The 24,627-nt window shown below is 48.3% G+C and overlaps 1 protein-coding gene across 1 annotated transcript in view; it reads left to right on the plus strand.

Annotated features, from left to right (window-relative positions):
• The window catches only part of LOC142587738 (uncharacterized), a 45,554-nt gene that overhangs the window by 16,876 nt on the left and 4,051 nt on the right, over window positions 1–24,627 (plus strand). The window contains exons 2-5 of the mRNA XM_075698944.1: window positions 4,124–4,260; window positions 4,325–4,398; window positions 10,103–10,189; window positions 10,752–10,790. Coding sequence (XP_075555059.1) covers window positions 4,124–4,260; window positions 4,325–4,398; window positions 10,103–10,189; window positions 10,752–10,790 — 337 coding nt within the window. The remainder of the gene's footprint in view (window positions 1–4,123; window positions 4,261–4,324; window positions 4,399–10,102; window positions 10,190–10,751; window positions 10,791–24,627) is intronic.

Here is a 24,627-nt window from a genome sequence, read left to right on the forward strand (position 1 = left end):
GATGTAACGCTTATTGCTTCGCTGCTAATATGGAAAAGTCGCTTTATTTTTAAGTCGTTCAACTTACGTTTGTATTTTCGGCGCCTGCAGAAGCCATAGTGGGTAGCAAGAGGTCTGAGCGCCAAAGAACTGTTCGTTGGAAGCCGTGATTTGTGCCCCTGAAACGTGGCGCGTACTTGTGCCCCGGACGGTTCTCTATCAGAGAGGGAAGTGCGTGCGCAGAATGCTGAGCGGAAATTCTAAACCGATGTCGGCCATGTTTCCGGGCTGCGAAGGGCGGCGCACTCCCTCCCCGCTTTCCGCCATTGCGCGCGCGAGATTGAGGAGCGATCGCCGGCTCACCGTCGCACGCTTTCACTCGTACGTACGGCACACGGCGCGCGCCGACGTTTTTATCGCCTTTAGACTCAATGCAGGGACCCACGATGACAGCGTCGCCGACAAGAGAAGTGCGTGTGGAGTGTCTATTTAATGGCTATCTCCATAGAAGATAGGGGGGAGCATAGTGCAACGTGATTGAAGCGAACAGTATCGTCCCAATACGTCACCAGGGGCGCTATAATGTAAAGCTATTCCAAACTTTTCTATTCCAATTCTACAATTAGCTCTCCGTGATTGGTCCAAAACCTTTTTAAACCACCCGCACATGAGTAAGTAAACAGCAAGACGCAATAAACCAGGAGAGAAGAAGAACACACATGACTTTTTTGGACCACCCCCACTTCCCCTGTCTGTCATGCGACGTCCCGAAAACCGCGATAGCTCCCCATCTAATAATACGTGTACACACTGATTACGCATGATTGGACCGAACAAAAAATGAGTTGTTTCTGATTCGACGTCTTTTAACCATTAGACCTCGGCTATTGGTCAATACGTTTAGGGCTGCACCCACTTCAACTGCCTGTCACGCGACTTCACTAAACCGCGAAAACTCCCCGCGTCAAAGTGACGTGTGAGCGATAAAGATTCATTAATATGCCGAACAAAACTGAATTTTCTTCTGAATTGCCGCAGGCTGCCCCGTTCCGAAAGAAATAAAAGATGGCTGCCACCGATCGCTCAGGCACTGGCTACTCGCACCTGCCCGAGAGCATGGTTTTATTTTGGTACAATAAAGCTTTTTGCGTGGCAGTGTAACGTTTTCGAGCACTTTCCGCACGTTTACGACCTCGCTCTGCCAACTCCTCTTTGCTGAGGCTTCGTTTTATCGGCAGTCTTAATCTTCCGTTGCATGACGCCTCGATTTTCGACCAGCCACCGTAAGCCAAATAAAGGAAAGCGGACCAATCGCAGACGCCGGCACCACCCTCTTCATCCGGTTATCGATTTTCAGTGCACTGGCTCGGCCCCATCGAATCCCTCTCCACTTGAGCGTGCTCCTCGCCTCTCATCAGCCAATTAGACAAGACAAGCCGCTCAGTGTAGGCAATGTTATTCGTTTTTAAAGCAAACAAAAGAGACCTCCTATAAATGAGGAGAGCGTTTGGTTGGTCTCTTCAGACGACCCTGCGGGTGACCTCCCGATGCTGGAGTCGGCGGTTACGCAAATTCTACATCAGGAGATTCGAATATAAATATATTGGAATAGTTTTACGTTATAGGGCCCCAGAGGTACAGGAATAAGGTGACCAGATAGACAAACAAAGCAGCTGATCATGTGCCCGCGGAGGACGTATCGATCAAAATACAACCCGTGCGTAGAATAAAGAACCAGTCCTTGGGCACCAAACGTGTAGGCAAATCTCGATTCTTGCTCCATGATCTCGTTACAAGAGGTCACGTATTGGCCTGACACTGAGCAATACACTAGCTGAGCTGGGCTGCGCATCCATGGCAGTCAGGCGCCGCAGTCAATCAGCACTTCCGCAGCAGACGAAATTGAAATGTTTAACAGGTGTACTCATACAGAACACTACCCTCATTCATTTGCATCTCCGTTGGAACCTTGCCACTTCCGTAAATTGTACTTAACGATGTGAATAGCATCCTAGGTTTATTTTTTTCAGAAACCTGACATCCTTCAATATATGAAGCTGCCTTCTGAGTTACCCATCACATTACATAGCTTTTATAAATTTAGCTTTTCTTTGCGAACGTCGCCCGGTTTTCGTGACTGTGGGAGCTGCGTTGCTGTTCTGTCGCCGAATAGGCCGACCAGTCATAGCGGAGGAGGCGCGCGTCATCGCCACTGGGTTTCTTGCATCACCATCAGATGGCTCTGGTCTCCGCGCATCCGCGGCGGTGGTGGGCTCGGCCGTGAGTGGGAAAGAAAATAACCATGAAGCTCGCCTGCACCCATCCGCCGCAGAGGCAGTAAACACTTCTTGCAAATAGAGTGAATTCGAATTACGCTACATACGTATGTTCATGCTGCCTCTGAAACGATAATGTGTGCAAGGCGTCCGTCGTACTCGCTGTTAGTTAGCAACTCCGCTTAGCAAAAGGCTCGGCATAATTTGTATGCGCCCGAGCTAGTTCGTGTGTCCGTGTACTCGTGTTCTGGCTCTTTATGCACTCAGCAAAGACAAAGTTTCGGTATATATATATATATATATATATATATATATATATATATATATATATATATATATATATAATCCGATTTATTGGATCTGCTTCCTATTTCTTCAACAAATTCTCATAGTTCATTGAAGCACTATTTAGTTGACTATAAGCCATAATTGTTGTCATTTCATCTTATCACCACCAAACATGAGCATTTCTAGCTGAAGCAGCTTTATCCTAGCAGTATGAGATGGCTGAATTGTTTCTGCTGTTGAAGCTGTTTTTGGTATTTCGCTGAGCCCGCCGCCATAGTACCGGAGCATTTATTTATCTGGTAAAACGCTAATGATACCTTTAAGTCGCACTCGTTGACTTTCTTAAAGGGGAAGCTTGGTCTATAGAAGGCCGAAAATCACGAAAACAAAGTCGAATGTTTGAAAGTCTATAATGTATCTTGCTTAACCGATCATTATTTTGGTCATTTGGTCAAGTAATCAGAAAATTATCTCAATAGACCCTTGTCTCTGCTATCATGAGTCGTGTTTTTCTTGCGAGCAATTAATTTTTGTGACTGCTGCATTCTGCCACCCTTTATATATCACCACCCATCGCAGATAGAATTTAATTGATACCTTTAAGTCGCAATCGATGACTATTTTGAAGAGGCAGCCTGGTCTACAGGAGGCCAAAAATTACCAAAAATCTAATGTTTAAAAATCTATAATGTATCTTACTGCACAGATCCCTATTTTGGTGAAGCAATAAAAGAATTTACTCAGTAGACCTGTGTCGTTGCTATCGTGAATTTTTTCCTTGCGAGGAAATACCTTTTGGGACTCCTACAATCTGCTACCGTTGATATATCAGCACCCACTGCTGATAGAATCAGCCTTTAATTTTTTTTTTTTTTTGCAGTAGAAAGCAGCACGAATGAGAGGTGGTATAATGCACGCGGATTTGAAGGCTCTGGGTTCAACATATTGTTATGGAACTTATATTGGTCACTTCTTAAACGCCACTTGCATCATTGCACTCTTCACACTTCGGGCTATTATGCCATACATTGAAAAAGTATTTATTTGCTGCTGTCTGCCAATAAAGGTCTGAAGCAATATTGGGTAATTTTTAATTACGTTGTCTTAAATGGTGAAATAATCAACCTGCACGAAAACACAATACCATCTGAAATCGGCATAAATACCTAAACATGTGCACACGTGTAATTTCATCAAAATTGGCTGAAAAAAATTTTAAAAATCCCTTTCGGAAGCGCCTTTCTACCGTCGTTGCGGTCGTCGTCGTCGCCGTGATGTTCCTTATAAAGTCCACGTGCGATAACACCATGACCTTTCGACGTATGCTGTAGGTGCGAGTGAAAGCGTGTGAGGGCGAGCCGACGGTGGTGGATGGCGGATGGTGGACGGTAACTCATCGATCTGAAGCGCATATAACTATCTGCCAAAGCCCGTTGACACCAAAAGCGTACTCCTTTAGTAAAATATGGTACGGTACTGAAAGGCTAAAAAGCCGTTCGTACCTCCGTTTACCAGTCAGTGAATTCATTCTTTCGATATTTTGTTTGCATATAACTGAACTTTCTCTCTTTTCCTTTCAGTTTCTTGACACAAGTGATAACATATGGACCGTCATCACTACAGCTAATGACAGTCAAGACTGCAAGGTCGACAAGAAACAGTTCATAAATAGAACGAATATTTTATTTTCCAGGGAGTTTCAGACACCACAGCACGAGTAAGATCGTTCATATATCAGCTCACCTTTGACTTTGCATGAAATGTTCTTTATCCCCGCACAGGAACATCAGTACTGAACTCCTTGGAACGTTTCGTGATTATGAGCCTTATGTTAGTATGGAAGTCGGGCCCAAAGGTAATTGTCGACGACCCTTTGCGTTTCTAAGGCCAAGCAAGTTCAGAAAAGGTTTAACGTTCTCAATAATGTCGATCGAAATAACAAAAACGATATAATCCTCTTAGGTATAAAACAAACATGTAATAAATGTTTCCCTTTAGCCACCACAATCACTGAATGCACGATGCACACGGACACATTTATTTTTGTGCATCCACGTGAGAAGAGTTTTCCAATACATCCGACTGGCTCCTGCCGGGTTCCAATTGGGGTACAAAGGTTCAAAGGCGCGAACCCCCACGTCGCTAAGACACAAGCGTAATAACGACTCCAGATGCTAGGTTTTACCACACCTCGCGCTTGGGGGGCTCTTTTTCCGTGGCACACATGACGAATGCTAAGGCCGCCTTACACAAGACCATAATACAGGGGAAGTGATTTTAATCCAATTAGCCAAGTTGGGATACTTCACGCGCTATTACGGGGGCGCGGCGACGTTTTTAGTGACGTCAAAATGACTACACGCTCCTGTCAATCATTTCCCAGGCGAACAACTTTTCTTCTAGGAAAAGAGCTTGACGAGAGGTGTTACGTTTCCGCTATCACGCGCCCTCTGCGGTGTCGAATTCGCACTGCACCTCTGGAAGATAGGAATGGATCGAAAAGGTGGCTGGAGCTACGGAATCGCACGTTCGGCTCCAATTCATAGTGTAATTCGAGAACATGGCGGTTGCAATGTCAACTTTCGTTCTTGCGTCGGCGTTGCTCGAGGAGCAAGCAGAACGATTGAAGGTGCGCAATGCGTTTGAAGAGACGGCAGAAAGCGAATTGTGACATCGCTCTCGTTTCTCGAAACAAACAGTGCGCCCAAGAGTTTCCTCCGGTGCGCCGAGATCCGGGCACCCAGTCGGACATTGCGTTGCGCAGACATGTTATTGTTGCCTCTTAAAAAGCGCTCCGCTGTTCCCATCGTTTTTTTTTTCTCTCTGTGCGTTGCGGCCCCTAGTGACCACGCAACCAAACTAATAGTAACAAATTGTAGTGGTCATACGTATTACTATTAAAATGTACTTGAGCTTGAAAACATGCCCATTTCTTTTCATCGAAAAATGCCACTCGGTGCGAAAGGAGGCGAGAAACATTTCGTTTTCATTATATTATCCCATGCAAACGACAAACGAGGCATGTAAACTTCCGTGGAGTTCACGGCTTGCCGATTGGCTGTTCTATCCCTCCCTTTCTCACAAATCTTGCGCACCACCCACTGTGCGACGTTCCAGCGACAAAAAGCGTTCTCTTACGAGCGAAGGTCTCCGATGCCCCGTCGGGTGCGTACCTCATGGACGTGAGTGCTCTGCGTCGCCACATAGCAGACACGTGGAAGTGTGATATCTGATTCCACAGTATCATTAAGTGTATCTAGTTATCGCTTGGTGCGAGAAGCACCAAGTGTGTGCAAACTTCTTGAATGTTATCCACGATTCTACACTGAAAGTGTGCTGCCCAATCAGATCGCGCGCATAATGTTTGCCGGGAATAAAGTGATGCCATGAATTGTTGTCAGGTGGTAGTGACGGTTAAGAAGGCAGCAGAACTGTGATTAACGAAACTAGCGTTTTATTGGGCGAACCTGTGCCCTCAAAAACAGGCTGCGCTCAAAGTACAACGGTAGCAGCGAACACGATCGGCTGTCGTCCAAAATCTTATCAACGGGTCAAGCGCGTCGGCTTTTATACATCAATCGTCGAATGTTCCAGACTAATCGCTGGGGCCTGCATGTCTTCCACAATGTTCTGCACCATTCGCGTCACGCGATGATATCAGATAACACAAGGTTCGGCGACAACAGAAAGCGGATAGAAGCATCGATTCTATCCGCTAGAAACTTCTTATACATGCAGAAACTTCCGATTCTAGAAACTTCCGATAAATGCAGGCGCGTCCCGCGCTGTGCGATAGCATTTATTAGGCGGTGAAACGTGTCGCCCAATAAAGTCAAACAAGTACGCGTGTCAATATAGACAGCAGGGTAGCTTTAGAAAGGCATCGCAGATTTTCACAATAATCCATGATAACTCCTGACACATATTTTTCTAAGTTTAATCCCGAAACCCTGCTTTATTCGAAGAACACGTTTAGTTAGCATAGTATTTCTGTTTTATTGTCGGATTATTCGAGGAACGAAGTCATTTGGCGTCCATTTTTCAGAAGATCCCGAGAATGGTTTGTTATGGTTTTCCTTACATTTGGCAAAAAGAATTGCTGCTCTTTAACGCAGAATATTTACTAGTGAGTAAACCTGTGAAAGGGGCTAATTGGTGCATGCTAATCATTGCGTCCTAATCCATAAGAAAGGGGACGCCAAAGACATGAAAAATTATAGACCGATCAGCTTACTGCCCGTTGCCTACAAAATATTTACAAAGGTAATCGCAAATAGAATCAGCAACACCTTACGCTTCTGTCAACCAAAGGTCCAGGCAGGATTACGTAAAGGCTACTCAACAATAGACGATATTCACACTATCAATCAGATGATACAAAAATTTGCGCAATATAACCAACTCTTGTATATAGCCTTCATTCATTACGACAAAGCGTTTGATTCAGTAGTAACCTCAGCAGTCATGGAGGCATTACGGAATCAGGGTGTAGACGAGCCGTATGTAAAAATACTGAAATATATCTATAGCGGCACCACAGCCACCGTAATCCTCCATAAAGAATGCAACAAAAGCCCAATAAGGAAGGGCGTAAGGCACGGAGATACGATCTCGTCAATGTTATTCACAGCGTGTTTACAGGAGGTATTCAGAGACATGGATTGGGAAGAATTGGGGATAAGAGTTAATGGAGAACACCTTAGTAACTTGCGATTCGCTGATGATATTGCCTTGCTGAGTAACTCAGGGGATCAATTGCAATGCAGGCTCACTGACCTGGAGAGGTAAAGCAGAAGAGTGGATTCAAAAAATAATCTGCAGAAAACTAAAGTAAGGTTTAACAGTCTCGGAAGGGAACAGCCATTAACGATAGGTAGCGAGCCACTGGAAGTGGTAAGGGAATACATCTACTTAGGACAGGTAGTGACCGCGGATCCGGATCATGAGACTGAAATAATCAGAACAAAATGCTGTTATTCGCTTTTCTCTTGAGGGATAATGGCAACCTGCTGTTCATGATCTGAGAAAGCCTGCCAAGCGCACCCCAGCTCATTCTTATTCTTCTGATTATTTCAGTCTCATGATCCGGATCCACAGACACTATCCAGTGTCTCACTACCTATCGTAAACTGCTGTTCTCTTCCGAGACTGTTAAACATTACTTTAGTTTTCTGCAGAATAATTTTTAGACCCACCCTTCGGCTTTGCCTCTCCAAGTCAGTGAGCATGCATTGCAGTTGGTCCCCTCAGTTACTAAGCAAGGCAATATCGTCAGCGAATCGCAAGTTACTAAGGTATTCTCCATGAACTCTTATCCCCAATTCTCCCCATTCGAAGTCTATGAATACCTCCTGTAAACACGCTGCGAATAGCATTGGAGAGATCGTATCTCCCTGCCTGACGCCTTTCTTTATTGGGATTTTGTTGCTTTCTTTATGGAGGACTACGGTGGCTGTGGAGCCACTACAGATATCTTTCAGTATTTTTACATACGGCTTGTCTACACACTGATTCCGCAATGACTCCATGACTGCTGTGGTTTGCAGTCATGGAGGCATTGAGGCTGCCGGGGCCTCAAATCAGATGTCATCTTGCCGGGGAGAAAGGGCGCACCGCAAGGGTCAGTATTCTCGCCCATGCTTCACAACATCGACCTCGTCGGACACCCGGAACCTATTTCTGTCATTCCCCACCTCCATCACAGTCTCTATGCTGCGACATCACGCTCTGGATGGCTGGAGATAGCGATCGCGAAATTCAAGCAAGCAGCCTACAAGCAGGCATCGATAAAAAGATAGCATACATTGAAGCACGCGGTCGTAGCTCTCCAGCTAAATCAGAACACCTCATACTCCAGCCGGCTCATCGGCGCCACCATTCAGAACCTCACTATCCATCCATTGACCTGACAGCCCACGGCGCGCCTATCTTGACGTTCCTATTCTCCGAGTCCCGGGTTCCGTATACGGCAAAACCACAAATGCTGCAACTCTACACCATCATAGCTTTCATGCTGCACAAGTAGATCGGCTTATCTGACGTATCGCTCGCCGGCATACTGGTATGAAAGAGGACAACATTCCTCGTTAAGTCCAGGCCTTCACTATCTGTCGCATCGTGTACGTTGCGCCCTTCATGTGCCTCACACATGCTGGTAAACACAGGATAACTATCATCACCAAGAAAGCGTACAAACAAGCACTCCACCTTGCGCCCAACACCGCCAATGTAAAGCTGACTGAGTTGTGGCTCCATAATACTCTCGACGAGCTCATCGAGGCTCAGCAGCTAGCTCACTACGAACACATCTCCCACACCGCAGCAAGACACCAAGTCTTCAGTGAGCTGATCATCTCTTACCTCTCGCAGGCTGGAGTCAAGAGTCAAGCTCACCACACCGTCAGACATCGCGACACGCGCTATACTAGCGGACAAATTTCTGTAGCAATGAAGGGAAAGCTACGAGGGCGGAGCTGCTGCACATGTGTTACCGCGCCAAGTAATCCGCCAGCTGTTTAATAGTGCTTTTGGTTGCTCGGAACAGACGCTCAATTGACGAAGCTTACACTTGCGATGGTTTCGCGTTTGCCCAGGGGCGGAAGAGAAAAGCCGCAAAATAAATAAACGTTTATATTCAGTGGTGTGTTTTACCTTATTTAACTGTTGTTAATAAGGTGTTTACGTTTTCTCTTCCTCAGCTTAAGCTAACGTGGATGAAAACACGGGACTGTATTCAGAAGCGCTCTCGTTTGTGCGAGCTTTGCCTCCGTAGCTCTCTCTTCATCGCCACAGAAAGTTGCCCGCGAACGTACGCTCCGGTGGCGCTAGTCTCCCGACCCTCCGCCTCTCTTGACCCTAGCAAGAACTTAGAATAAAGCTTTATCTCTCTCTCTTTCTCTCTCTCTTGCATACCTGGGAACTGTCTACAACTGTACTGCCCTGCCTACACTGCGCTTAAGCGACGTTTTCTGACGCAGTCGGGACGCACTCACGATTGAGTGTCAGGGCCTGACCCTCTGCTTTCGTGCTTTCTGCTTCTCGCCGACAATCGGCTCATAACCGACACATGAGTGTCCGAAGACTTTTTATGTTACAATCAGTAGTGACATGCCTGCACGCTTGAACTTCAAATTGGGCGACAGAAGGTGAAGGGTCTTGAAAGTTCGATATATCAACAGCAGGCCAACGAACGTATCTTCAGCCTGACGCCAACGTTTGCACAAGAAGACAACTCCTCTTCAAGCGAAAACTTGATGAGGGGCCGTCCCTGGTTGAAACGTTGGTCCAAGCTGAAGTTCTTGTTTGTCTACTGTTGATATATCTGTGTTCATGAATTACCCAATATGCAACAAAGCTAGCGACGCTGAAATATATAATCCCTCTTAGACTTTGAGAAATCTCGCGAGGCAATGACCTATATTCGTTCCGTGTGAAGGATAAACACGGTAATCGAAAATTCAAACTGGGAAGTGCATAAGGCTGCATTGATATAGGTAAAGAGCACTAATGGGTTATTTCATGTAAAGCGGACACCAATGCCTTCTTTTCTACTAATGCAGATGGAAACGCTACAGGCTTAGAAGAATTGATATATCAAGGAATAAACAACACATGTGGAGTATTCGAGCTGCGGAACGTAAGCAGGGGTATGTAAAATATATCTAAGAACATAGTGCTCTAGAAATATATTCCATATTTCTTAAATGTCAGCCAAATTTGACCTTTAGAAGACTTCCTCGGGATTTATTTTAATACAACGCCAAGCTCTTTTATGTTGATGAATAAGAAATTAGGCAATAAGTATAGAAATCGCAAGCGGTTATTGATAGGAGAGTGGCAAAATCATCACTGCCAAAATAGGCCACTAAGCCCAATCACAAAAAGGCACCACACAAAAAATAGCCATCATACAACAGCATGTGTCTTTTGCACTGAGCCCTTGATTACTATTTGCTTGTTTAACATGGTTCATAGCCATAACTAGAGCTTAACGTGTCATGGCCTCTAGCATTTGGAAAATAAGTGACCTCACGCATACCACCTTTATTAACTTTTATTACTGGCAAATCAAGCGCGGAGGCCTTATGTTTTACAGATATTTTTACCAGTCTTGAAAGTCATGAAAAACTACACTAGCGTAGTTTTTTCATAGTGCAGTTTTTTTTTCATGCAGGTTACAGCTCACGCTATTGTACCCTTTTCTTTCAGTGATCACCGCACCATGCTATTATTTATATAACAGACCATGTGAGTACACAGTAGGCTGTGCATATGCCTTGTATGTGCCACCTGCACCAAATGTACCAAGTATAGCATTCGCAACGTTCACTGCCACTACGCGGATGTATTTGAGAAGTCACTGTAGGCAGAGGTGGTGCCTGTAAATATGACTTTACTTAACGCATGCAGCTGTACTGATGTCACAGCAAGACTTCAAGACACAGCACCTAATAGCTAAAGAGCGACGTCTCCCGAGCACAACAAAAAGTGTGCCCTCCTTATTCTAAAAATTGTAGATGCCTCCAGCAATAATAGAAAAATCCGTGTCAACTGATGTTCAGGTGTCAGCCGCGCGCTAGACAGTTGCGGCGCGGTCAGCACGTTTTCCTTTTCTTTGTCAAAGAACCTCTAAGATCATAAAACAGCATAACTAGATAGGTGACTGATGTTTACCTTTGCTTGCCACTTTTTCTAATCAGGAAGTGTTTTTCTCACGCAAGAATAACGTATTTTCGTTATGTTACGAATTCTAAAACTGTAAAATGTTGTTCCTACAAGCACAAAAAATACTTCAGATCGATTTCTACTCTGAAGACCTATTCTAAAACTACAGCGTGTACACTTATTTTTTGACGACATAGTATACTATATACCGAGTGTTTCAGCAAACACATTCAAATTTTTTAACTGTCTATGGCAGATAGCACAATTGTAGTCCATGAGCTGGTCTACTCGAAGAGGCGGACAGTACTTGCACAACAAATTATAAAAGAAAATCAGTAATGATGCTATTAACTAATTAGTCACTAAGGAGAAAGGTTACTGCAAGCAACACCCACGGCTCAAAATTTGTCGAGGGAACTGTCATTCTATCCGAAGTATATGAGGCAACCTTGTACGATTCTGCACGCAGTTTGACCCGGATATTAGAGCCTTACAAGAAACCCAAGCAGAAGACGTCAAGGTCAGTGGTTACCTCATTCACGCCACCGACGGTAAGACGAGGACAGCAATTCTGACTAAGAAGGCCATCAACGCTCAAATACACGACATCCAATACCGCATCGAACACACCCTTGTCAAAAACGTACCTGAGAAAAAAACAGCAGCAAAGCCTCCTTGTGTTAAACGTGTACAGCCCGCCAAAGGACCACCTAAAATATCTAGACAACCTAATGCGAGAAGTGAAGCTGAGCAAGGGTGACAGGCTAATAGTCGTTGGATATTTTAGTGCTCCCAATGTGGACTAGGGTTATGCAGCCTCAAAGAAAAAAAGAGAAGAGAAAAAGAGACGTAGCCCCAACAACACCTCCTCACGCTACTCAACGACCCGCCGACACTCACGTGCATCGGCAACAGTGTATCTAAAAACACCCGCCCCAACCTCGCATTCGTGCACGGACTAAAACAGTATGAGTGCAGCTGCATGTATGAGAATCTGCGTAGTGACCATTATATAGTGCAAACGATCATCCCGCATCGCAAAGCGACGATGAAGATCGGAAAAGCCAAGGTCATGGACAGGGAGCCCTCTCGCCAAGAGCACAGCGCAATTAATGCGATGATAGACTACATAGAAGTATGGATCAGAGGAGTAGTGGAAAGAGACGAGAAGCATACAAGTACAATCCAACTGCTGCAAGACAACCCCGTGGTCGACTCCCACTTACTCCACCTGTGGGACGTGCGGAGGGGACTCGCGAAACGCTGGCAGCGTAACAAGTGCAACCGGAAACTCAAAATTCGAATCTCAAAGATGATTAAGGAAACGCAAGAGAACTCTGAAGAAATTGAAATAAAGAACTGGCACGATACATGTAACAAGCTTCAAGAGACCTTAAGTAGCCCGCACACTTGGGCGGTACTCAAGGCTCTCCTATCAAAGAAGAAGAAGAATGCCGCAAAACAAAGTGCAGAGACTGGATCGGCCCTTCACAGAAGCAGAAATTTAGAGGGCCTCGACCAAGCTCACCCGCCACACGGCGCCGGCGTACGACAGAATAAACAGCAATACACTCCGCAACCTTGACGGATCCTCTGTAGAAGCCCTCTTAAAATACAGCAACGAGTGTGGTTGAACACGGTAAAGAACCACCGGAATGGAAACATGCCGAGGTAACCATGATACCTAAACCCAACAAGCCCATCAGCGTTCAGAACCTTCGACCTATATTCCTCACCTCGTGTGCTAGAAAACTCTACGACCACATGGTGCACAACCGCATGATCAAACATATCGAAGACAACGGACACGTCCCAAACACCATATTCGGATTTAGAGCTCAACTGTCCACACAAGACATGTTACTGCAGATCAATGAAAATGCCATCGGCAAACTGGACATGCACAGCAAAAGAGGCATCCTCGCACTTGACGTAAAAGGGGCTTTCGACAACGTGTCACACAAAGCCATACTGCAGCACCTCAACATATCTAACTGCGGGGAAAATATATAATTACATCAAAGCTTTTCTGAAAGAACAGACCGCCCCAGTGGGGATAAGCAACTTACCGTCTGAAAAATTTTACATACTGTTGCGTTTCGCCTGCGACACGTGGTTTTGCCGGCGCGACTGCGGCGGGGCGGCAGACATTTTGGCCCGATCGTCGTCGCCGCAACACTCATCGCCAGGTGTTTCCAGGCGCGTCTGCGGCGATGCGACCGCCTAGGGATCCTCCTCGCATTCCAGTCATTGTGCCCGAAACAGGCGATGCCAAAGCAGGGATCTCATTCCAGTTATTGGGCCCGAAACAGGCGATGCCAAAGCAGGGATCTCGTTCCAGTCATTGTGCCCGAAACAGGCGATGCCAAAGCAGGGACCATCTTCTCGTTACAGTCATTGTGTCCGACCGGCAGCGCCACGACAGGGTGCTACGAGATCGTGCGCAGCGCCACGACGGGGTGCTACGAGATCGTGCGCAGCGCCACGACAGGGTGCTACGAGATCGTGCGCAGCGCCACGACAGTGTGCGTCACCATTAGCCCATTGTACATTCACGTGCTCGTCTTTTGAGGGGTTCCTTCTTGCCCTCAACTGCGAGAGTATAAAAACAGCTGCCCCCGGACGCCAAAAGGAGGGCTCCGATTTCTTCTGTTGAGTGAAGTGCTCTCCCGTCTCTCTACTACGGTCAAACCTGACCGCCAACTCTTTGCGATGTTAAAATAAACAAGTTGTTTCGTTGTTACCAGTCGACTCATGCTTTGCCGGGACCTTCGGATGCTTGCAGTTGTACCCCAGGCCGCCAGGCCAACGCTACCCTTGGGGCTTGCGACCCAGGTACAACCACGGGCGTCAGCGCCGAGTTCCCAACAGATCGTACCAGCAGTCAGATCCAAACATCTGGTTGGCAGCGGTGAGATCGCCTACGACTTCAAACAACTGTCTGCCAGCGGCGAGATCGCGACAACGGAGGCCAGCAGCAAAGAGATGCAGTTGACAGTATGCTGAGCAGCTCAACGACGATCCGGGAGCAGTGCAACGAGCCCTGTGTGACGACTGGTTGCCTGCAGCGGAACGACTGCGCGGAATTCCTGCCTGCGAGGTTAGGTGAGTGCGGGACTTTCTTCTTCTGAGCTTTGCCAGGCTTTTGTTAGTGTCAGAAACAGAGCTGGTAATTGTGGTTGTCGTTGCTGCCGGGTTAGTTTGCGGCAAGACAATAGTAAGCAGTAGAGAAAGCAGCATTCAGAGCAGCCATGGATTTGAAGTCGTTGCGCAAACCGAAATTGTTGGAGCTTGCAAGAGAGTTGGGTCTGGATGTCTCAGACAAACTAAGAAAACCTGAACTGCTAAAGGCTATTCTTGAGTTAGAGGCTGAGGATGACGAGCTGTCGGAATGCCTTGAGACTATTGAGGAGAGGTCAAAAAGACAGGAGCGCGAACTTAAAGAGCAAAAAGAGAAACAAGAGCGCGAACTTAAAGAGCAAAAAGAGAAACAGGAGCGCGAACTTAAAGAGCAGAAAGAAAAAGAAGAGCGCGAACACGCTTTGGAAATGAAGCGTCTCGAGATAGAGATGGAACGCGCTCGTAATGGAAGTCAGGCACACGGTGCAGGAGAACGAGTATTGTTCAAAATGACTGACCTGATGCGGCCGTTTAAGCTTGGAGAGGACATTGGTTTGTTCCTGGTTAACTTTGAGCGAACGTGCGAGAAGCAGGGGTTCTCTCGGGAAACGTGGCCACAGCGCTTGCTCACTTTGTTACCCGGCGAGGCGGCCGACGTAGTCGCTCGCTTGGATAGAGAGGAGGCAGAGGATTTCGACAAAGTAAAATCGAGTCTGCTAAAAAAGTACCGGCTGTCTGCGGAGGCGTTCCGTCGGAAGTTTCGGGAAAATGAGAAAGGCAAAAGTGAGTCATATACAGAGTTTGCGTATAGGCTTATGTCGAACATGCAGGAGTGGCTCAAAGAAGAGAAAGCGTTTGGTGACCACGATAAAGTTCTGCAGTGCTTCGGGCTAGAACAGTTTTATAGTCGGTTACCGGAGAACGTGCGATACTGGGTCTTGGATAGGCCAGACGTGAGTACGGTGGCTAGAGCCGCTGAGCTAGCCGAGGAGTTTGTGACGCGTCGAGCTCGCGGAGCTAAGGACGGTCAAAAGGGTGAATTTGGCTCCAAGTCTGAGAGGCCAAGGTTCACGCCCATGAGATTTAAGGGGGACACGCGTAGTGAGGATGCGAGTGAAAGCAATCCGACCAAACGTAAAGAGACGGCAGCCGAAGCCGAACGCAGAAAGCGGTTCGAGATGAGGCGAGCGGGCGTTTGTTATACGTGCCAGAAGCCGGGTCACTTTTCGGCGCAGTGTCCGGAAACAACACCAAAAGATGTGTTTTTTTCAATAGGCAGCACGGACGAGAACATGAAGCTTCTCGAGCCTTACATGCGAGACCTCCTCGTGAACGGGAAAGAGTGCCGAGTGCTTCGCGATTCCGCAGCTACGATGGATGTAGTTCACCCATCTTACGTAGAACCCCATATGTTCACGGGCGAGTGCGCGTGGATCAAGCAAGCCGTGGAAGCTCATACCGTGTGTCTGCCAGTAGCAAAAGTGCTTATTGAAGGACCTTTCGGAGCGCTTGAGACAGAGGCGGCAGTGTCATCTATGCTGCCACCCCAGTACCCGTACCTATTTTCAAACAGGTCCGATCACCTCCTGCGCGAGAAGGGGCTTTTGTTTGGTGAAGCTAGTGTTCAGGCCTTAACCAGATCGAAGGTTCGGGAGCTCGCTGCAAAGGCGGTAGTTGCGGGGTCGACGTTATCAAACAACGAAAAAGGGTCAGAGGCGCAGCAAGCTGATATTCCGAGCACGCCCGAACTGAATAAACTTGAGTCTGTAACGTTAAAGGCGCCAGATACTGGAGAGGAAACGCCCGACGCGGGAAAGTTAGAAGAGCTATCTACTGATTTGCTCATCGCGCCTACGTCAGACGGACTTGATAGGTTGCTAAAAGTCAGCCGGACGGCTTTGATAGCCGAGCAAAAAAAGGATGGCAGCCTGGAAAACGTGCGCTGCAATGTCAAAGAAGGTATCGCCAGGAAAACTGCGCGTTTTGTGGAAAGAGGTGGAGTCCTGTACCGGAAGTATCTAGACCGCAGAGGAGTGGAGTTCGATCAGCTGGTCGTGCCTCAATGCTATCGTCAGGATCTGTTGCGCTTGTCACACGGGGGTTCGTGGTCCGGACACCTAGGAGTTAAGAAAACTAAGGACCGTCTCTTGCAAGAGTACTATTGGCCAGGGTGTTTTCGGGACGCAGACCATTTCGTGAGGACATGTGACACTTGTCAGCGGGTGGGCAAACCAGGGGACAAATCAAGGGCGCCGTTGAAATTGGTACCTATCATAACGGAGCCTTTTAGACGGCTCGTTATTGATACTGTGGGACCTCTGCCGGTAACAGCCACGGGGTACAGACACATTTTGACTGTGATCTGCCCAGCGACAAAGTTCCCTGAAGCAGTGCCGCTTAAAGAACTCAGCTCAGTTGAGATAGTCAATGCACTACTGTCCATATTTGCGCGAGTTGGTTTTCCTGCAGAAATTCAATCAGATCAGGGCACAGTGTTTACTAGCGCTTTGACGACAACTTTTCTCGAAAGGTGTGGGGTAAAGCTGTTACACAGCTCAGTGTACCACCCACAGTCGAATTCCGTTGAGAAGCTCCACTCCGTCATGAAGCGCGTGTTGAGAGCGTTGTGTTTTGAACATCGAACTGACTGGGAGCTGTGTCTGCCTGGGGTGATGTTTGCTTTAAGGACCGCGCCGCATGCGGCTACGGGGTTTTCGCCAGCTGAACTGGTGTACGGTCGCTCGCTTCGATGTCCGCTTCGCATGCTTCGAGAATCATGGGAAGGTAGGGGCGACGACCCAGTCGTGGTGGAGTACGTGCTTAAGCTCCTCGAACGCTTAAGAAGGGCACAGGAGTTGTCAGGTGAAGCAATGACAAAGGCCCAGCAGAGGGCCAAGGTTTATTATGATCGGACAGCCAGGGCCCGTCGTTTTGAGGTTGGCGATGAGGTCATGATATTGCGCACATCGCTAAACAACAAACTAGACGTGCAGTGGGAGGGCCCAGCGCGAATTGTTCAGAAACTGTCGGACGTTAACTACGTGGTAAGTCTGCCAGGAAAGCGGAAAGCACAGCAAGTTTACCACTGTAATCTGCTCAAACCTTATAGACAAAGGGAAGCAGTGGTGTGCATGATGGTAAACGTTCCTGAAGAGCTTCCGATCGAGCTTCCGGGACTAGGCTCAGTGACGAACAGGGAAGACACCGGTCAAGTCATTAGTGACCTTATCAGTAAAGCACCGCTGTCGCCCGAGCAGAAAACCGAACTACACCAGCTATTACAAGAGTTTCAAGGTCTGTTCTCTGAGAGGCCTGGTAGGACTTCTGTACTTACTCATGATATAGAACTTACCTCCACAGAGCCAGTACGATCCAAGGCGTATCGGGTGTCACCCCGCCAGAGCGATATTATGGAGGCTGAGGTAAAGAAAATGCTACAGCTCGGTGTTATTGAGGCAGGTGAGAGTGACTATACCTCCCCTTTGATTTTAGTTGAGGTACCGGGCAAGGAACCTCGTCCTTGCGTCGACTACCGCAGGCTTAATTCCATCACTAAGGATCAAATTTATCCGATCCCTAACATCGAGGAGCGCCTTGAGAAAGTTAGTAGCGCTCAGTTTATTTCCACCCTAGATCTTGTCAGGGGTTATTGGCAGGTTCCACTTACAGAAGAGGCTAGTAGGTATGCGGCGTTCATTTCACCAATGGGAACATTCCGTCCTAAAGTGTTGAGTTTTGGTTTGAAGAACGCGCCATACTGTTTTTCAAGCCTCATGGATAAAGTGTTGCGGGGACAGCAAGAATTCGCTTTACCGTATCTAGACGACGTAGCGATATTCTCCGCATCCTGGTCTGAGCATATGACACACTTGCGGGCAGTGCTAACCCGCCTGCGCGAAGCGGGCTTGACAGTCAAGGCTCCTAAGTGCCAGTTAGCACAGGCCGAGGTTGTCTACCTCGGTCACGTGATTGGTCAGGGTCGTCGCCGCCCCTCTGAAATAAAAGTGGCCGCTGTGCGAGACTTTCCGCAACCGCGCACCAAGACCGATATTCGGTCGTTCTTGGGTGTCGCCGGCTACTATCAGAGGTACATCCCTAGGTACTCTGATATCGCGGCTCCCCTGACGGATGCTCTAAGAAAGACAGAGCCTCAAACAGTCGTCTGGGACGAGACAAAGGAAAGAGCTTTTAGCGCCCTAAAGAGTGCCCTAACAAGCCAGCCTGTGCTACGATCGCCAGACTATACAAAAGGGTTCATTGTTCAGTGCGATGCTAGTGAGCGAGGCATGGGCGTTGTACTGTGCCAACGGGAAAATGGAGAAGTAGAACACCCCGTCCTGTATGCTAGTCGTAAGCTGACCAGTCGTGAGCAGGCGTATAGCGCCACCGAGAAAGAGTGTGCGTGTCTCGTGTGGGCCGTTCAGAAATTGTCATGCTATCTAGCCGGCTCGAGGTTTATCATTGAGACGGATCACTGCCCTCTCCAATGGCTGCAGACCATCTCTCCCAAAAATGGCCGCCTCCTGCGCTGGAGCCTCGCTTTACAACAATATTCCTTTGAGGTGCGTTACAAAAAGGGGAGTCTCAACGGTAACGCCGATGGCTTAAGTCGAAGCCCCTAACGTAGGAATCAGCCTCAAAATTGTTTGTTACTGATGTTTTTCTTCCTGAGGCAGAATTTTTTTTTAACATATTGCTTTTGTTTAGTGTTTCAAAGTGATGATATGCTTTCTAGTGCAATTTTTCAATTTGTGGACGCGTTCTGAGTGATGCTAGACTACTGTAAGGAACTAGGCAGTGGTATAAAAAGGGGAAAGAGCCTGGCAGGGCTTAGTGAGGGTTGTGCCGTGCTTGCTGACTGAGCGGTTGAGTTTCAGCGTAGTTCTAACGCTTGCCGGGAACGAGAACAAAAATGTGAACTCTCCCGAAGTCACTTTGCAGTGTCCCGTGCGAACCTGAACAAGAGAACGAGGCCTTCTCTGTGCGCTGCGCTCAAGAAACGTCGAGGGACGCCCGACTTCGATTATGAGCATCATCGAGCGACATCCCTCCGGACAGCGGATGCAGTCCCCTGTCCATCGGGATCTCCTTCCCCCGGCGGGGCGGTCTGTTGCGTTTCGCCTGCGACACGTGGTTTTGCCGGCGCGACTGCGGCGGGGCGGCAGACATTTTGGCCCGATCGTCGTCGCCGCAACACTCATCGCCAGGTGTTTCCAGGCGCGTCTGCGGCGATGCGACCGCCTAGGGATCCTCCTCGCATTCCAGTCATTGTGCCCGAAACAGGCGATGCCAAAGCAGGGATCTCATTCCAGTTATTGGGCCCGAAACAGGCGATGCCAAAGCAGGGATCTCGTTCCAGTCATTGTGCCCGAAACAGGCGATGCCAAAGCAGGGACCATCTTCTCGTTACAGTCATTGTGTCCGACCGGCAGCGCCACGACAGGGTGCTACGAGATCGTGCGCAGCGCCACGACGGGGTGCTACGAGATCGTGCGCAGCGCCACGACAGGGTGCTACGAGATCGTGCGCAGCGCCACGACAGTGTGCGTCACCATTAGCCCATTGTACATTCACGTGCTCGTCTTTTGAGGGGTTCCTTCTTGCCCTCAACTGCGAGAGTATAAAAACAGCTGCCCCCGGACGCCAAAGGAGGGCTCCGATTTCTTCAGTTGAGTGAAGTGCTCTCCCGTCTCTCTACTTCGGTCAAACCTGACCACCAACTCTTTGCGATGTTAAAATAAACAAGTTGTATCGTTGTTACCAGTCGACTCATGCTTTGCCGGGACCTTCGGATGCTTCCAGTTGTACCCCAGACCGCCAGGCCAACGCTACCCTTGGGGCTTGCGACCCAGGTACAACCACGGGCGTCAGCGCCGAGTTCCCAACAGATTGTACCAGCAGTCCGATCCATACATCTGGTGGCAGCGGTGGGATTCGAACCCACGCCTCCTGAGAGACTGGTCAGTCAGATCCAAACAATACCAAGAAAAGGAAAGCCACAAGGCTCCGTCATTTCGCCGATGCTATTCAATCTGGCGATGAGCTCGCTACCCAAACAAATGAAGCAAAGAGAAGGGATTGGTCCCGTAATAATGCTGACAACCTCACCATCTGCACTACGGGAGGGTCGACAGGCAAACAGCAAGACGCTCTGCAAGAAGCGGGGGACACAGCGGAAAAGTACCTGGAAATATGTGGACTGACGCGCGCACCAGAAAAGTCGGAGCTCTTGGTGCTATGAAAGCGAATCAGAGAACGACAGTGGCAGAAGATACCAGACCCGGAAATAAAGGTGGGAGGCATCATGATTCCGCAGGTTACGACGCTCCGTATCCTCGGACTCCTTATTCAAAAGGACGGGGCCGGGGGAGCAGAGTTGGAAAAGATTCAAAGAACAGTGCAACAAATAATCCACCTTATCAAAAGAGTGACGAGCAAAAGTCACTGATTCAAAGAACAAGACTGTATGTGAATGATACAAGCACTGCTCACGAGCATCGTCACGTACGGTACCCCATACGTTCACATGAAGAACACTCAACGAGACAATGCAAACGCCCTCATCAAAAAAATCCTAGAAAATTGCCGTGGGCCTGTCCCCCTCCACGTCCACAGCGAAACAACTCAAAATGGAAGTCCGCAACCCGTGGGAAGAGCTCGTGGAAGCACACAACATCAACCAACTGAAGAGACTAAAGCTGACAAAGACGGGAAGAGCCCTGCTCCAAGATCTGGGCCACTAGGTCGAGGATTAGAGGCACCTACCTCAGCGTATCCCACATGAGGTCAGAGACAAGCTACACATAAGTAGCATTCCCAGAAACATGCATCCCGAGTACGACAAGAAAAGGAGAAATGCGAGAATACAGGCTCTCAAGCGCATACTGGAACGCACCAACACCAAAGAAGAAAATGCGAGATACACGGACACCGCTGCGTACAGAACAAACGGCCGATTTGCAATCAGCGTGGGCGACGAGAAGGGCGAACAACTTACAGTCACATCCATATGTGCCAAGGACGTAAGCACAGTAAAAGAGCTGGGCATAGCCCTGGCCATCGCAACGCGCAACAAGACCCTGGTTACCATGGTGACGGCTCACAAGAAGCATGCAGAAGGTGTGTGAACGGAAAGATCGGAAAGGCAGGACTTCAGGTTTTGAACAACACCAGGATAGAAGGAGCACAAATCCTCTGGACGCCGGGACACGAGTCTCTCGCGGGGAACCAGGAAGCGCACTCCGCGGCTCGAGATCATGCACGTGGAGCCACCTACGGCATGCAGAGAACACGGGCAAGCGCCTGCGACGAGAACGATGAACGAATATCCAAGAAGTACTCGAATATCTTGGCACACTATAGGAAGCAAAGGCGTCGCTACCCGCCCACACATAAGACGATGTGAGGGAACGAGCGGTAACCTGGAGAAGACTCCAGGCTGAAACCTACCCGCATGGGACACTGCTGCACGCCATGTATGCGGGCACATATGGGCGAGACTGCAAGTTCTGCCCGGCTATGTTATGAAGGTATGTTTCGGACCTGCGGTGAAGTACTCGCACCTCTTGCCCTGCACCTCTGCGACGTTCTTCGTAGTGTCATATTCGGTTTCTCTACGACTGATCATCCCAAATTTAAATGCAGCTTTCAGGGCGCCTTTGCAATAAAGGAAATAAATCCTCGCCCATCGGCGCGTTCTTCGGGTCTTCTGGTTTTTCTTTCCTCAAATTTTTATTCGATCTATGCTTCCACTGCCACTTGTTAGTTTTCCCTTCCTCTGCTTTTTCTACTCGGCCTACCTATCTGTCTCCTTAATGTCTGCCTTATCTATCTGTCTGCTTTCTTACTGCACATTTCTTTCGCGCCACTTGTGAAACTTTTGCACCTATGTTTGTCTGGTCGATAAGCATCTTCCTTGCTGCTCACTAGCTTGTGTTCTTGAAACTTGGCTATAATCTTATCCCACTATATCTGTTGGCTACAGAAATCCGTGACAGGGTAGCAAAAACGAAGCCTTGCAGCCACCAATTTGCGCGAATTGCGGCGTCACAGAGACAGACAGACACTATGCTAACATAAAAAAGACATTTATTTCCAGAAACAATTTTACCTAAGAAAATCGAACAGCAAATTAATCTAACACACCATAAACCCTATACACACACGAGAAACTACCGAAACTTGCTATAAACATACGAAAACTAGGCCGTAGATATAGGCTGTTCCACAGTTCGACAAAAGAAGTAACAATTCGCAAATAAAAATCGAACCTTCTGAGCGTCACCAGTAGGGGCGGACGTCAGGGTTCTGACGCGGCGAAGGTGTCGATCGTTGCGAGTGACGGGGTTGTAGTCCTCTGCCGATACCAGCGTCACACAGGACGCGGTCGTCGCCAGGCCGGGCATTCTGCCGCTGACGTGCAAGGCAGTAGCCTCCGTGGCACGGGGCAGCAGCCGGCTACGCTGCGTGGGGCTGGACCGAAGCCGTGAAGCACTGCCCGGGCCCGTAACTGGGGCTCACGAGCTGGAACTGTCGCCGACCGACTCTCGGGCATCCCCTCTCCGGTCCGTGGCCCCCAGAGCTGCCTTCTCCCGTCACCAGAGCACAGCTGGATATTCGTCCGTCCTACTCCTGGTCGCCGTCACCAGTGCCAGCTTACTTGCCATTGCCTCATTTCTCTTCATATTCTCTCGCGCTTCGCCCCCCCCCCCTCAGATCACCTATTCAAAAGACGCTCCCCACTTCATTTCGCCAACCGGCCTGGTCATCTTGTTCACATATTCACTTCTTTCAGACGTGTTTAGCCTGTCACCCATCACACACATGAACTCGCGTTAGGTGGGTTAGTCTGAGGCTTGGACGGAAGGCAGGAAGACTCACAATGTAGGAAAACGGTTTACTGAGCGTTAAGGTTACACACTAAGAGATGCTGGCTGAACATGCCAGCGTCTATTGCCTAAATTATCTGCCGATCGCTGGATGACAGCAAAACAAAACGAGGCTCCGGGAAACGGAAGTAGACAAAGTAGCTGACGATATCGTCATGGCTACTTGCAGCGCAGGACACATGGCACTGCCTGTAATAGCCCTCAGAAACTGGGCCAAGCACGTCAAATAACATTCCACCGCTGTCCAGACGACCAAGTCCCTTGGTCTAACTAGCCATCCACAGTCACACAAGCGCGAAGTCTCGCAAGTGACGGGAAGCTGGCGCGCACACTGTCGGCATTGAGGCTGTGTCTGGTGGATGGTAGTTTCATCATCTGGTACTGGATGCTGTAGGGGAGGATAGGTGTGCCACGGGAGATGACGTGGTACATACAGCCTCATTTGCGAAACATGCACAGTTCTTGACAGGCTAAGCATGCGAGTTGTCATCCCCGACATGCATAAAGCCTTGAATGTTGATGCATATAACCGCTCAGGGACACTGTAGAGGCCTTTGAAGCGTGGTGCCATTTTCTCGTGGGGCGCAGCGATTCACGCTTGAGCCATACTAGGTCACCTACTTTTAACTATGAGAATGATAGGTGCTATCATAGTGGCGTTTATAGAAGGCTTGAGATGCTTCTGAAATGGTACGTGCCTCTAAACGTGGCGCCGTTACACCGAGCACGTACTCAACAAGGCCGGTTTGTTGGAGTGACTCTTGTACGTAGCCAAAGAGAAACTGAAAGGGCGAAAAGCTTGTGCTGGAGTTCAGAGACGTGTTGAAAACGAAGGCTGCTTCATGCAGCATGGCAGGCCATGATAAAGGTTCCGAAGCATCTATTTTCCGTAATACTGTTAGCAATGTCCCATCGTTACCTTCAACGAAGCCGTTCCCTTTGATCGGTAGGCTGTTTAAAAGTGCAGCTCAACGCTATGTAGACGCATGAACCGCTTTACCTCGGCCTACTTCAACGCTGATCCATGGTCAGAGAGGCAGGAATCAGGTGCCTTATAGCAGTAAAATAATTTATGCAAAGTTTGAATAACTTTGCGTACCAAGGTACAGAAAACTACTGCTGAAGCAATACCAGAAGTTGCTAAGTTAATCACGTTCAATAAGTACACTGCTGAGTTGCTCGTTGCCATAGTGATATGGTCGCTAGCAATTCTCCAGAATCAAACATCTCAAGTCGGCGTTTTGCAACCAAAAAACCAACGCTGCGTGAAGTCAAACGTTTAAACTGCTGGAAGTACTGGCAGAATGACGCATAGCTCTTGACTGACTTTTCCTTACCTGTAAGGGCTACGGCTATCCATTACAGTATTGGACAGCAAATCAATGCGATGTTGCGTGCCACTTAATAGGCCA

Source organism: Dermacentor variabilis, chromosome 7 (assembly GCF_050947875.1).
Source record: "Dermacentor variabilis isolate Ectoservices chromosome 7, ASM5094787v1, whole genome shotgun sequence".
Classification (NCBI taxonomy): domain Eukaryota; kingdom Metazoa; phylum Arthropoda; class Arachnida; order Ixodida; family Ixodidae; genus Dermacentor; species Dermacentor variabilis.